The sequence below is a fragment of the Arachis ipaensis genome, chromosome B10, assembly GCF_000816755.2.
Source record: "Arachis ipaensis cultivar K30076 chromosome B10, Araip1.1, whole genome shotgun sequence".
Lineage (NCBI taxonomy): Eukaryota > Viridiplantae > Streptophyta > Magnoliopsida > Fabales > Fabaceae > Arachis > Arachis ipaensis.
In genome coordinates, this window is record NC_029794.2 from 77974436 (window position 1) to 77989927 (window position 15492).

The 15492-nt window shown below is 33.9% G+C and overlaps 2 protein-coding genes across 2 annotated transcripts; both read left to right on the forward strand.

The window, feature by feature from the left end:
* Positions 8072-9520, forward strand: LOC110268434 (midasin-like). The gene is made up of 4 exons (XM_021114580.1): positions 8072-8086; positions 8343-8407; positions 8665-8733; positions 8829-9520. The coding sequence occupies exons 1-4, from the start codon at positions 8072-8074 to the stop codon at positions 8998-9000; spliced, it is 321 nt and encodes a 106-aa protein (XP_020970239.1). The 3' UTR covers positions 9001-9520.
* On the forward strand, positions 12274-13505 carry LOC110268053. The gene is made up of 3 exons (XM_021113955.1): positions 12274-12497; positions 13181-13288; positions 13396-13505. The coding sequence occupies exons 1-3, from the start codon at positions 12300-12302 to the stop codon at positions 13429-13431; spliced, it is 342 nt and encodes a 113-aa protein (XP_020969614.1). The 5' UTR covers positions 12274-12299; the 3' UTR covers positions 13432-13505.

Consider the following 15492-nt stretch of genomic DNA (forward strand, 5'->3'; position numbering starts at 1 on the left):
ACATGTCCTAGTACAATACCTTGTTTTACCATAAAGTGACATTTTCCAAAATTCAATACAAGATTTGAACTAACACACCTGTCTAATACTCTAGCCAAACTATCCAAGCAAAGGTTAAAGGAATCACCATATACGCTAAAATCATCCATGAAAACTTCCATACAGTTTTCAATAAGATCTGAAAAGATACACATCATGCATCTTTAGAAAGTAGCTGGTGCATTACATAAGCCAAAAGGCATCCTTTTGTATGCATACATTCCAAAAGGACATGTAAAAGTAGTCTTTTCCTGATCTTCAGGAGCTATATGAATTTGAAAATAGCATCTATAACCATCTAAAAAGCAGTAATGGGATTTACCTGACAGGAGATCAAGCATTTGATCAATAAAAGGCAAGGGGTAGTGATCCTTGCGAGTAGCTTGGTTGAGACACCTGTAATCAATGCAAACTCTCCATGAATTCTGCACTCTAATTGTCAGAAGCTCTCCATGCTCATTCTTTACTGTTGTGACTCCGGACTTCTTGGGCACCACTTGTACTGGACTGACCCATTTACTGTCTGAGATGGGGTAAATGATATATGCTCCAAGCAGCCTGGTCACTTCTTTCTTGGCAACTTCTAAAATGGTGGGATTCAATCTTTTTGGGGTTTTTGAAATAAGGAACAAGGAATGTAAATAACAAGGAAGTAAATTAATAATTAAGAAAAATCTTAGCAAGGTATGAAAACTGGACGTCCTATCCTAGTTATCCTTATCAATTGTGATGAGAATTATTCATTGCTCCCACTTAGTTAACCCTTACTAAATAAAGGAAAGTCAAGTAGACTAACCAATTTGATTCCTCAAGTCCTAGTCAACTCCTAAGGAAAGACTAGCTTTAGAGGGATCCAAATCAACTAGCAAACTTCAAATATCAATCAACAAAGAAATTTGATAACTCAAGAGTCTCCAATTACTCAAACAAAGCTAAGAATGTAAAAAGCTAAATTAAAATCATAAATATGAAATACCTCAAATTAGATTAAATAAAGAAAATCAAATCTAACATGGAGTTCATAAATCAAAGTAGCAACATAAAGTGATCAATAAAGGGAATAAATAAACTCGAATGCTTAGAATAAATAAAAGTAGAAGAGAAACTAAATTAAAGGAACATTGAACCTGGAATTGAGAAGAAGAAGAATTCCTAATCCTAAAACCTAAGAGGGAGGAGAAAGCCTCTCTCTCTAAAAACTACATCTAAAACCTAAAAATTATGAATAATGAGAAATTTGATTGAATGGATGCATTCCCCACTCTGTAGCCTCTAATCTGTATTTTCTGGGCCAAAAATTGGGTCAAAAATAGCCTAAAAATCGCCCCCAGTGATTTCTGATACATCCAGCACGCAGCAAAGTCACGCATATGCGTTGTCCACGCGTACGCGTGGATTGAATTTTCTCTAGGTCACGCGTACGCATGATCCATGCGTGCGAATCGCCTATCTTTGGGGTAGCTATGGAAAATTATATATCGTTGCAAAGCCCGGATGTTAGCTTTCCAACGCAACTGGAACCGCCTCATTTGGACCTCTATAGCTCAAGTTATGATCGATTTTGTACCAAGAGGTTAGGCTGGATAGCTCAGCAATTCCTTCAGTTTCTTGTATTCCTTCTAGTTTTGCAAGCTTCCTTTCCATCCTCTAAGCCATTCCTGCCCTATAAACCCTGAAAACACTTAACACACATATCAAGGCATCGAATGGTAATAAAGGATAATAAAAATTGACAGTTTAAAGGTCCCTTCATCAATTTACAACATCATCACATCACGATCATTATATCACAAGTATCATCCACACAATCAATACTGATTTCATCATCTACATTCATTACCCAACCTCAATAATTCTCATCATAATTCATGAAAATCATCATACATCATCAATCCAATAAATTTCAATAACCAATTCAATCCAATAAAAAGATCCACTAGCCTAAGTTTCCAAAAATGTTACATATTACATAAAAGAAATCAAAACCATACTTTGACCGATTTCCATGCAACTCAAAATACCAAGCAAAGCCATCAAGCTCAAAACCACCATGCATCACTCCAACAAACTCCAAAACTCAATCTAACATCATACAACATATCACATAAAACCTAGGGTTCACAAAAACAACTAAATACAAAGGTTTAGTGAAACCTTACCTTATCCACAAAATTAGAGGTAAAACCCAACAATATTCCAATACTAGATCACCCTTAAACAACCAAAATTACAAAACTTACTCAAAAACCAAACCCAAAAATGCAAAATTATTAGGGCTGGAAAATGGAGCTTATTTTTTATTTCTAATTAACAAAGGTTAGCTAAAAACTAAGAGCTCGACAAGAGCTTCCTGTGCTCGCAAACGGCTCATCAATCGGAGTACCGTAGCTTAAGTTATGGTCACCGAAAGGTGGTTGTGAATAGTGACCAAACCCTCAGCTCTCCTCTGTTCTCAATCAGCGCCTCTTTCTTTGTCTTAGGGCAAAAATGAGCTGAAAACTCATTAAGCATACATATATATGTTGGGCCTTGGACCCGATTTGGGTTCGATTCAACCCATTAGTGTTTAAGGCCCGTTTGGCCCACTTTGGGCCAAAACCTTTAAGATTAGCGCCCCGTTTTTTATTCTAAATTATTTTTGTCCTTTCATAATAATAAATTCAATTTTCAACATCTTATTTTTCTCAATATACGGTATTGGACATTCTAGAGCCGGTACTGCCGGTCTTAAGTGCCAACGCGTTTTTATAAAAACTTTATGCAAAAGATACATTTTCCCACTCAAAAAATCTATTGAATTCAAATTTCACCTTTTATTTTCAAATTAAGATGTCTAATTTTTCTAACCGATTCTGGGCCGTTAAAATTATTATTTTATTAAAGCGATTTTATGTGAGAACTCTGGTTCTTACAACCTCGATATTGTTGGGTGTCTCTAGGTCATCGGTTAGTGCCATATGGCGAATATGGTCCTTCAGCCATTGGTGCACGAATTGTGAATCACACTTTTCACAACGCGTACCACTAACCAGCAAGTGCACTGGGTCGTCCAAGTAATACCTTACGTGAGTAAGGGTCGAATTCCACGGAGATTGTTGGTTTGAAGCAATCTATGGTTATTTTGTAAATCTTAGTCAGTAGAGCATAAATTAAAAGTTACTTGTTGTACAGTAATGGAGAATATGTTGGAGTTTTGGAGATGCTTTGTCTTCTGAATCTCTGCTTTCCTCTATCTTCTGATTCACGCACACACGTCCTCCTATGGCAAGCTGTGTGTTGGTGGATCACCGTTGTCAATGGCTACCTTCCATCCTTCCAGTGAAAACTACGCTCACGCGCTCGTGGCATTTCCTTCTTGAGGCACCAATGATGTTCTTGAGCTCTTTTATGTCTCTTCCTTGCCTTTGTGGCTTGATTCCTAGTGATCTTTGGTATTTCTATCCTCAATTGCTTCCAATAATTATGTGGAGGGAAGTGCATCCCCTGAGGTATCTCTTGATTTGCAGCCACATGTTCTACCACTGAGCTATAGATCCTTTACATAATTGTTTTACCACACCAAACTTAGAATGTTGCTCGCCCTCGAGCAAAAGAAGAGGGAATTGCACACAACTCTGGGCGTTCAGCGCCAGGTTGGTGCCCATTTTGGGCGTTCAACGCCCATTTACTAGCCATTTCTGGCGTTGAACGCCAGAATCATGCTCTGTTCTGGCGTTGAATGCCAGACAGGTGCTTCCTCCAGGGTGTGATTTTTCTTCTGCTGTTTTTGATTCTGTTTTCAATTTTTAATATTTATTTTGTGACTCCACATGATCATGAACCTAATAAAACATGAAAAATCATGAGAATAAATAAAAATTGGGTTACCTCCCAACAAGCGCTTCTTTACTGTCCTTAGCTGGACTTTGCTGAGCTTTTAATCTAGCTTCAGCCTTGAGCATTCTTGCTCAGTGTTGCCTTCAAGATAATGCTTGATTCTCTGTCCATTGACAATGAACTTCTTATCAGAATCAATATCTTGAAGCTCCAATTCGTCCATATGTATATTAGCTATCATTGTCTCCTGTAACCTGTCTTTGAATTCAGCTAGCTGCTTTGTTAGAAAATCTAATTGCTGATTGAATTCAGCAGCTTGTTTTACAGTACTGAATTCAGCAGTTACTGTTTTAACTTCTTCATTCATGGAAGGGTTGCTGCCTAGATACAGATGCTGATTCCTGGCAACTGTATCAATGAGCTCTTGAGCCTCTTCAATTGTCTTTCTCATATGGATAGATCCACCAGCTGAGTAATCTAGAGACATCTGAGCTCCTTCTGCAAGCCCATAGTAGAAGATGTCTAACTGAACCCACTCTGAAAACATAAAATAAAAATTAATTAGTTAAAAAAAAATTTTTTTTTTTTTGAAAAAGAGGGAAGATATTTTCGAAAATTAGAGAGAGAGAGAGTTAGTTAGGTAGTTTTGAAAAAGTTAAGAAACAAACAAAAAGTTAGTTGGTTAGTTGAAACAAATTTTGAAAAGATAAGAAGTTAGGAAGTTAGAAGAGATATTTTGAAAAGATATTTTTTTTTTTGAATTTAGTGAGGAGAGAGAAAAACAATAAGATAGTACAAGATTTAAAATTTTTAGATCTAATGCTCCTTGTTTTCGAAAAATTTGGAGGGAAAACACCAAGGAACACCAAACTTAAAAATTTTAAGATCAAGACACAGGGAAAACTCAAGAACACTTTGAAGACTCACAAGAACACAAGAACATGAAGGAAGAACACCAAACTTAAAATTTTTAGAAAACCAAACCAAAATTTTCGAAAATCAAAGGAAGAACATGAAGGAAGAACACCAAACTTAAAGTTTGGCACAAGATTTAATAGAAAAAATATTTTTGAAAAAGAAGGTTTTGAAAAGAGTATAAAAGATTCTAACCCAATCAACACCCGGTACATTTGCCGGTGAGTTTTGTGTGGAATCGTCTTTCCACCCATCAAGTTTTTGGCACCGTTGCCGGGGATTGATTTAGATTGACAATGATTAAGTAAGGTGATAATCTAGTTGCAATTGGAAGCATGCCATTTCGAGTTCTGTAGCTCCAGAAAATCCAATTTGAGTGCAGGGAGGTCAGAATCCAACAACATCAGCAGTCCTTTTTCAGCCTGAATCAGATTTTTGCTCAGCTCCTTCAATTTCAGCCAGAAAAATACCTGAAATTACAGAAAATACACAACTCATAGTAAAGTCCAGAAATATGAATTTTTCCTAAAAACTACTAGAAATAGACTAAAAACTAACTAAAACATACTCTAAACTATATGAAATTATCCCCAAAAAGCGTATAAAATATCCGCTCATCAGCCATACAAGCTTCAGCGAGAACGACTCCTTCGTCTGATAACTGCAACCCTAGAATTACTATTTTCTATCAGTGACCTATTGCTAATAATACAAATTGTATTCTAGTTCTTGGCAAGTACCCTAACTATGGCTATACATATATGGGATTACATAAAATAATAATCACATTCCTAGAATTACTAATTTATACCAGTGACATATTCCTAATCATACAAATTGTATTCGAGTTCTTCGCAAGTACCCTAACCATGGCTATACATGTATGGGATTACATAAAACTCAAGATAATAGAGCTAACCACAAAATCGTCTGCCCCAGCGTAGTGCCATGTCGCATTCAGTCGGTTGATGTCCCGATCACGTACATATGCGCGTGCCATCATTGTATTACTCGATAATATAGTCAGAAAGTGATAAAAGAGAGGAAAAAGTGGTCGAAAAGTTCGAATTCAGGTCCAGAACCTCGCTATCAACGAAATGTATATATAAGCGTCCAACTAGCCTTATCCGTTTACAATGTAAATGAGATAAGTATGTACATATCTCGTTTACAACGTGCCTTATCTCATTTACACAGTAAACAAGATAAACCTGGAAAACAAATTTTGATAATAATTTTTATAATTATTTATTTCAATAAAAAAAATATTTATTTTATTTATGTTACTGAAGATCTTCCCAAATCAATGCAACGCATCTCCCCCTAATATTCAATAATACTATAAAGACAAACAAACATTCTAAAATTTATTTTATTTAATATTTATTAATCATTTTAACTATTTTTTGTTAATTTTTTTATTAAATATTTCCATTCCTCTATTAATATCTGTAAATTATGCCATAGTCGTAGAACTAAAAACATCGTGAGTGGATACATTCCAATGATGGAAGTGTGCATGATGCAACTCAAGCTGAATATTTTTTTCTTAGCACTTGTTCCTCTTTATAAATTTACATGACATTTAATTTCCTCTCACATGAAGTGAACATGCATACAAAAATGTCTAAGCCATTGAGTATCACTATAATAATATAGATTATTTTTAGGGTGACATGTATTAAAAAAATTAAAATCCATCAAAAAAATAATTTTTGACACTATTTTAATTATAAAAATATGTTAATAACAGTTTTTGTCAAAAATAGTATTTTTAACATATAAGTAATAAAAAGTAATTTGTTAAAAAATTTTGAAAATATATTTTTTGTGATACTTATTAATTGTCAAAAATACTATTCACTACAAGAAAATGCGTATTTTTCGACGCAAAAAATCGACGGCTATTTCTGCCGTCGATAATTTTTGACGGCTTACTGTCGATATTTTAAAAAAAGAAATTTAAAAATAAAATAATAAAATCGACAATGAATTCCGACGATTTTTTTATGCTGCATTAAACCGTTTCCCACCTATCGTCATATTGTCGACGAGTCAGATGTTGAAAATACTTTTATTTTAAAATCGACGGACAATGCGTCTATTTTTATATTTAAAATATCGACAACCTTTCCGTCGATAAATTTGAACAGTCTAAATTGCTTTCCAAAATCAAATAAATGGTGTGGATTTAATGTATAAAATAGACGCAAAAGGCGTTGCTTTTTTTCAAATAAAAATCGACAACGACGCCGTCAATTTTTATTGCTAAAAACACCAGCCCCGCACCTTCTTCCCGTTTCCAAGTTTAGAAACACAATTCTATCCTTTCTATAAATGAATTTTAAACCCTAATCTAATTGAATCGTTTAATTAGAATCTTTATGCAATCTGCCTCAAATTAGAACCCACCATCATCATCAGTGACAACAATAAGTTTAATGTTCAAGTTCTAAGTGTTGTCTTTAGTGTTTGATAAATAAAAAATGTTTCTCTGTCCTTTCTGTGCTTGGTTTTGATGGAGTTTTTGTTTTCCTTTTTGCGTCAAAGGAAGCAACAATTACTCAATTACTCTCTCCCTCTCTAGCGATCCTGTAGCCGAGTTGAACAAAGCCTCCCCATGTCGCTCCGCTGCTGCCACGCCGCCATCGCTCCTTCTCTCTGGTGTCGCCGTCGCTCCTCCTACTTTGGTCCTTCTCCGCTCTCTCTCAATCAAGCTTACAAGAACTAGGTATCATTTTCTGACTGTTACTGAACTCTTTCCAAAGCCAACTTCAGTTTCATTTGAAAATTCCCTATTTCATGTGTAAACTTGACCTAATTGTAATATCCTGTTCTCTAAATTTGAAGAGAATATATAATATATGTTGTGAAATCGATAATTTAGGTTAGGTCAAAAGAGACCATAGCTTTTGCATCTCCTGAAGTATTGAGTCCTACAATTAAGCCTGAAGTAAGGAGAATCAAATCTCATTTGTCACACAAAATCTAGGACGAAGATCAAGTATAGCTCTTCTCTAATCCTACTTCCTAGTTTCAATAGCATTATTTTTTTTTATAGATCCTAGTTTCAATAGGATTGATTCTTATTATTTGAACACATTAATTTGAATCACCTAATTTATAATATTATGGATAAATTATATTCACTTCCCTAAATTATTTCTAAATTATTACACTCATCTCTTCTCTAATTGTCTAATTTATTCTATCCATCCCTAACTTATGATTTTTATTTTTGAAGTGATTTTCTGAAGTGACTTTTTGATATACTTGCTGCTTTGGTACAAGGAACAAGAAAATGGGAGTTCAAAAGGTAAGTGAATTGCAGTTCCAATTAAGGATCTAGCTTCCAGATTGAAGAAAATTTGAATACTTTTTACTGTTGTATCTTAGTTCTTGAGTATTGTTCTTTTCTTTTTTTTTTCGTCTTGCTATGCAGTGAATGTAGCAGTGCTAGTTGTTGCAATAGTCAGTTCAGTAGTTGTTCTGGTGGTTGGAATTGTTATTGGGATTTATATATGGAAACACAGATACATTCAAAAGAAAAGAAGAGGTAAGTGACTTATTAGTACCTTACTGTATTTGCTTTCCTTAAACAAAACCACATAAGTGTGTGCCTAGAATATGATTCCAGGTATGATTTGTTTGTAGTTCTAGCTGTTGCTGTGTCTCCTAATGCCCAAGAATAAGGAAAACCATTATGGAGGACAATAGATATTATTGTGTCACTTTCTCTCCCTCAAAAAAATTCAACGGTTCTTATGCCATTAGATATGTTGATGAATAGTTAGCATAAATGTATAATATTTGTCAAGCAAGTTTTATTTGAAATTATAAGTTATAATCCATTTTTCTGATATTCTCTTTGTTAATTGTTAATGATAACGACAGGTCTTTTTGGATTAAGCAGTTGGGATACTTATACAATATATTTGGTTTTTATGTGCAGTTCTTACCAATGTGAGTTCCTTATTCTTGCTCAGTATTCAGTTTTTCATCTTTTACTTTTTCAACCTTGGGAATCTATGAACATTGAATTATGACACTTATTGCAGTGTATTGGAGTACATTGATGCCAGTAAGAAAGAAATTGAGACTGAACTAAAAGAATTGGTGAAACTATGCCGGTGGGATGATAGTAAGAGTTATGCATCAATTGAAAAGTTGAAGAAGAGCCGGCAAAAGCTGAAAAAGCTTATGCAGAAGTATACTGTATGTGATCCTTGAATCTCTAAATAACATTTTAATAATTAATGCATCAGTCTTTGTTATTTTTTATTCTTTTAATTTCTTACATTATCTTTCTCTGGTTTAGCATTATATGTGAACAATTTTGATGTAAGCAAATAATCGACTAACTTTACCTCTCCATTCCTTAAAATATTCTTCTTTGTGAAAATTCTTAAAGAAAAAAAGTAAGGTGTTGCTTGTAATACATCATATGATTGCGTATTAATACTTTTTAGTCTACTTGGTGAACCTTTTTGTTGAAACACTGAACTTGGATAATGCTTGGCCTCTCTCCCACTCCCACTAACAATAAAATGGGAAATAAAATACACAAGTAATAGTAGTAATGAACACTGTTTTTCTTGATTGGCAACACTTATGAAAGGAGTTTGAATCAGAGGCATTTCTTCTCCAGAATGAGGTGTAGAAGATGTGTAGTCTATTATAGCAGTTAGTAACGACAACTATCAATAATAGACCTGTAACTATAGTAGTGAGTGACAGGACCGATCTGTCCCTATTTATTCTACTATATATTCTGTTTAGTGTTTAGTGTGAAATTTTGAAATCATGTTAAGCTTAATAAGACCATTATGCGAAATTATTATACCTTTTAGATTCTGAAGGATGGATTCTGTCTTGAATTATTTGTTAATAATTAGGTTCCCTCTGATGCCCTTTTTCAATACCATGCTAATGCTGATATCAGATGATTAAGACATCAGTTTATTTTATTAAGGGAGCCAGTCCTTTACACTATTTAGCTGTTTCTTTCTCGTTTCCAATTTAGTAGTCATGCATTTGGGAAATAACTAGTTGTAAAACCAAATGTTATGTGCTTTATTAGTGTATTTTGTTCTTTTTTTTTAGTTTCAATATTTATGTGTTTCTTGTAAAAGATTTGAGAAAGTGGAAGAACTTGTATTGGTACTTATACTTTTTGTACCTCATATAAATTGTCCACATTATTTTATTCTTTTCTTTTCTGCATCTGATTGAGCCTTTTCTTTTCTACATATAAATTGTTTATGGCATCTAATTCTTTTCTATAATTTTCTGTTTTACTTTTTAATATAGTATTGAGAAGCAGCCCCCACATCAAAAAACTTGAAAAGCTGGAATAAATATGGTTGGTAGAGATGGAGATCGCAGCCGAGGCCGAAGGGGAGGCCTAAGCTTTCTACCGGTCACCCCCCCTTAACTTGCACACGGATCTATACACTCTTGTTGGGTCATCATCAGGCAGGACAGCTCTGGCCAATGGGAGATTGCCACCTATTACTACTACTACCCCCTCTTGTCAGGAGCCTCAGATACACATCATGCCTACTCCGGGTGTGCCAATGAACCTTCCAACACTGCCTCACATGGTGTGCAGAGTGATCCAGCTATTGTAGTTCCTAGCCGAGCAGGATCTTGTGGGAAAAGACAAACCACATCTAATGGTACCCAAGATACTCATGGTCAAGGAACTTCCGCTGCTACTGGTCACTCTAGCACAAGTGTTCCCAAGCTTAGATATAATGGTGCCAAATGGTTTGTTATTTGATTTATATTTTATGAATAGCATGTCTCATTTTTTCTAAGTAATATGTCTTTATCATTTTTTTGGTTTTTGATGTAGTTGGCACCTACCTAAGCCTAGCTTGAAGCGTATTTCTCAGGTTTTTAAGGAAAACTACAACAAGCCATGGCTGAGTTTTGATGAGGCAGATGATGATTCTCGAAAAATATGGTCGACAGAGTGGAAGGTAAATTTTAATTACTATATTACAGTAATTAACTCAATAAAATTATATGGCTGAGTTTTTAAGGACCTGCATGTTTTCACTGCACATGCGAATCTCATTAATTAATTACTAAATTATATGTCATAATATGTTTAGTTTAGACGTGATGTAGGGCTAATTTGTTGTTGATACATGCTAATCTCATTAATTAATTACTGCTGGTTAATTTGTTGTTGTTAAGAATTTCAATGCCATATTATATACTATACCATCTAATTTATATATATATATATACACTTGCTGGCTGCCTTAGTTAACATGTATGAGAGATTTATATATAATTATTTATTTAGTCCTCACCATCATTCTTAACTAAGTCATTGCACCTAAAAATTAGCTAACATAATTGATGTAATTGGTTAAAAAAAAGAAAGGTGGACTGCACGGGGATTCAATTTAAGCCACCTGGGTGTTGGGTTCCACTTCCATGTTTTTTTCCACTTTCATAGTTAATGTAATTGGTCAAACAACGGAGTAACATACACAACTCTCACACTTTAGGATTAGATGTAGTTTTAGAGAGAGAGGTTCTCTCCTCTCTCTTAGGATTAGGATTTCTCTCAATTTTAGGATTATTTCTCTCCAATCATAGGTTCAATATTCCTTTAATTTATTTTCTACCTTATTTGATTCTATTATTGTCATTGTCATTTATCTTTTCAATTCGGCTTATGAACCATTCATGTTATGATTTTCTTAATTAATATATTTTGAGGTATTTCAAATTTGAATTTGCTTTAATTTAGTTATGAATGATTTTAATTTAATTGAAGATATTTTTTCCTTTTGGCCTTGGTTAAGTAATTAGTAATACTTGAGTTATCAAACTCAGTTGTTGATTGAAATTGGAATTCTTTGCTGATTAATTTGTACTCCAATAACTCTAGTCTTTCCATATGAGTTGACAGGGATCTGAGGATCAAATCAATTTGTTCACTTGACTTTCCTTTGTTTAGCAAGGGTTAATTAAAGTGGGAGCAAAATCCAATTCTCATCACACCTGATAAGGATAGTTAGGATTGGTCCTCAATTTCTTACACATTGCCAAGAGATTTTTATAATTATTAATTTAATTTTCTTGTCATTTAAATTACTTTTTCCTTATCACAAAAACCCAGAAACATACAATTTTCCATAACCAATAATAAATCATACTGCCCTGCAATTCCTTGAGAGACGACCCGAGGTTTAAATACTTCAGTTATAAATTTTATTGGGTTTTGTTACTTGTGACAACCAAAGTTTTTGTAAGAAAGGAATTCTTGTCGGTCTAGAAGCTATACTTACAACGGGAATTTATCTGCGAAAATTCTAGATTGCGCGAGAGTTCCGTTCTTCAACAGCATTTTAAAAAATTTTTAGTAAGATAGACTCACTTTATTTGAATGTCAAATAATAACATCTCAAATACTTTTTTTAAAATAGAAATGCTTTGACATTCTTGACACGGAAGAGGATGATATCTATCAAGCTTGTAGGTTCAGGGCTGCCAAGCGCTTGCGAGGTATGCTCCATGCCATTCGCAAAAAAGGTGCCCGCCCATATTGGATCCCACCAGAAGTTCTTGGTGAATTGATGAGACGTCGGGACACTAATGCCTATAGACAATTACAGGCGAGAAATACAGCTGCCAGGAAATCGACTCGAGGTACCTCCCTTCACACTGCAGGAGGCACCACCTTTCCCGAAGCGAGGTTACGCTTGGTAAGTTGCTTATAGAACCCTCTTTTTTACTTTATACTATCAGTTGCCATCATAATTTATACTATCAAAATTTACCTATTCGTTGAGCTATATATGCTGCTATGCTGTTTCTCCATGTCTCCATGTCTCTCTGCTTCAAATTGCATGAGTATCTGTCTCTTGAGGCTACTTGCCAAAGGTTTCTCTACTAATTAAGACAAACATGATAACAAGGATTAAGATGATAATTGTTGAAAATGGTCGATGAAACTTTGCTTCTATGTTGGTAGCCAGATGGTCCAAAATCTTAAGGCCTGGGAATGGTTCTTATTAATCTCTCTAACTGGTTTAATATCACCTCTAAGATGTCACTTGTTGCATCCCATAATAATTTAGAAATGTTACTATCTTAATGTCAGCCTATTCTCAAATGTAACTTTTCTCTTTGTACTTTGTAAGCCTCGGCCACCCGTTTTTATTCTTATATGTCAAATCACCAGCATTTATTTCTTTTTGAACACTTGTTGATATATATGCCATATACGCCAATACTTGCTACATTTAAGTCTATTCCAATTATTAGGGGGATGTTGTTTCTATTGGTATTTCCAAGCCTTGTCCAAACTATGCTTGAAATGTGTCTTAGTTTAGTACATGATCAATTGTACACCTATATTTGTTGATAATTTGGTTACACTGTGTAGAATCATTCACTTGGAATACCATCACGTATGGATGAGTTTTTTGAGCACACTCATACTCGCAAAGAGGATAGGACTCAATGGGTTGATAAACACTCCCAAAAGACAAAGGTAACTTACTTTCATTGTAATGTTGGACTTATTTTTTTCACATATCCCCTTAATTTTTGTATTATTGATACTTATAGTAGTTTATCAATTATTTTTCCTCATTGTAGGATATATTTCAAGAGCGTATGTTTCAGGCTGAGTAAGAATGGCAGGCTGCTATAGAGTCTGGTGTAACTGATCCACCGCCTGTGTCTGAGGAAAGCATACAGATTGAGACAGTGGGTGGAAAGCGAAGAGGTAGGGTTTATGGCATGGGTGAGGTAAGAGATTCTACTATGGTGTGACCTCGAGTTGATGGGCCAACCACGACCAGCAGCACTGATGTTTTGGATCTTAGAGAACAAATCGCAATACTCAATAGGGAAGTTGAACAACATGTAGCTAAATATAGAGAGCTTGAAGACCGTTACCAAAGGGAGAAAAGAGAGTGGCAACAGACAGTTGAATCCTTATGTGAGGACCTCAACATCAGTAACTCACAGATGGATCAGTTTAGTCATCAATTGAGCAGCTTGACTGAGTATGTGAGGGCCATGGGTCCTAGTAGTTCTGGATCACGTGTTCCCCCACCTCCTCCTTTTAATTTTCCAAGCTCTCAGAAAAGCACAGCTCCAGCCCCAGCCCCAGGTAGAAAACTCCCACCTATTTTGCAGCAACCAGGACAACCACAGAGTTCTCAAAAGGTGGATGATTTTGATGATCTTGATGACTCAGATGATTATTTAGACGAGTATGAGTAGGCTATTTAATTACTTTAGTTAGAATATTTTGTATTATTAGTAGATTGCAATTTAAACCAATATAAGTCTAAGTTTAGTTATTTATCTTGTCTTTAGTCTTTATGTTAGAGGATTATTTATTATTTTGATAAGTTTGTAAACTCATTATCTCATATTTAGTATAATGTTATTTTTATATTTAAAAGTTTATTTGTCTTGTTATCTAATATTCTGTATAAATTTTATTTTTATATTTAAAAGTTTATTTGCATTAATTGTTTACTATTTTTCAAATAAAAAAATAATTAAAACATATGACTATTAAAATCGACGGTAAAGCTGTCGCTTTTTAAAAAGTAAATAGACAAAAAAAAAAAAACAAAATATAGACAAAGAGTTTGTCGATATCTAAATAATTAAATCGACGGAATGATTGTCAATTTTAATGAACCAAATATCGACGGAAAAGGTGTTAATTTTATTTATCATATTATAGATGAAAAATTTGTCGATTTTATTGAATCAAATATCGACAAAAATGGGGTTGATTTTATACAATAATATTGACGACAACGTTGTCGATTTTAGTAATGGTGTAAAATTTCCAAACTTATATTATAGACAAAAGAACCGTCGATTTTATTAAATTTTTATCGACGGCCAGGCAAGCCGTCGATTATATTAGAATTTTGAAAAATCGATAAGCTTAATAGCGACCACCTTCACCATCCATTTCGCCGTCAAATTTTAATATTATCGACGACTTAGCCGTCAGTTTGGCCGTCAATTTTAACGATGTTTCTTGTAGTGATTTATTTTGACATCTATTGACCATAAAAAATACTCAACAAAATTTTTTTATAATTATTAATGGTGAAGTATATTATATTTTAAACATTTTTTGACAATTTTTTACCATAGAAAAATTCAATCATATTTTTTTTAAAGTTTCACTTATTATTAATTTTCTAAATAAAAATAACTATAACAATAGACAAAACAAAAAATATAATTTACACAAATAAATCACACACTTTATTATATGTTAAGGAGCACATTTAGTAAGATATGATGTAGAGTTTACATAAATAAATATCATACTTTATCAAATGGCAATGCAAAAAAGATATCTATCTCTCATGTCCTTAAAGTATTGGACATCACCCCTTAACAAAAATCGGCATACCACAAGCAAGTGGAACTCTAAACTTGTAAACTCTTCTATTGGTTTTCATGTGAGATTATTAGTTAAATATTTAATGGTCATTATAAAAATTAGTGATTACAAATAATTTAAACAAAAGTGTATAATACTACGGATAAAAGCTCCAAAGTTGATGCCAATCGCGAACCATTTTGTTTTGTGAATAATCTTTTAGACCATGATATTGATTAAAGTGTGCAAACACGAATGCTTATTATTTTCTATTTGGAAAGTATGGGGAGCCAATGGAATATTTGTACAATGCGTACAATGGAGGTTTA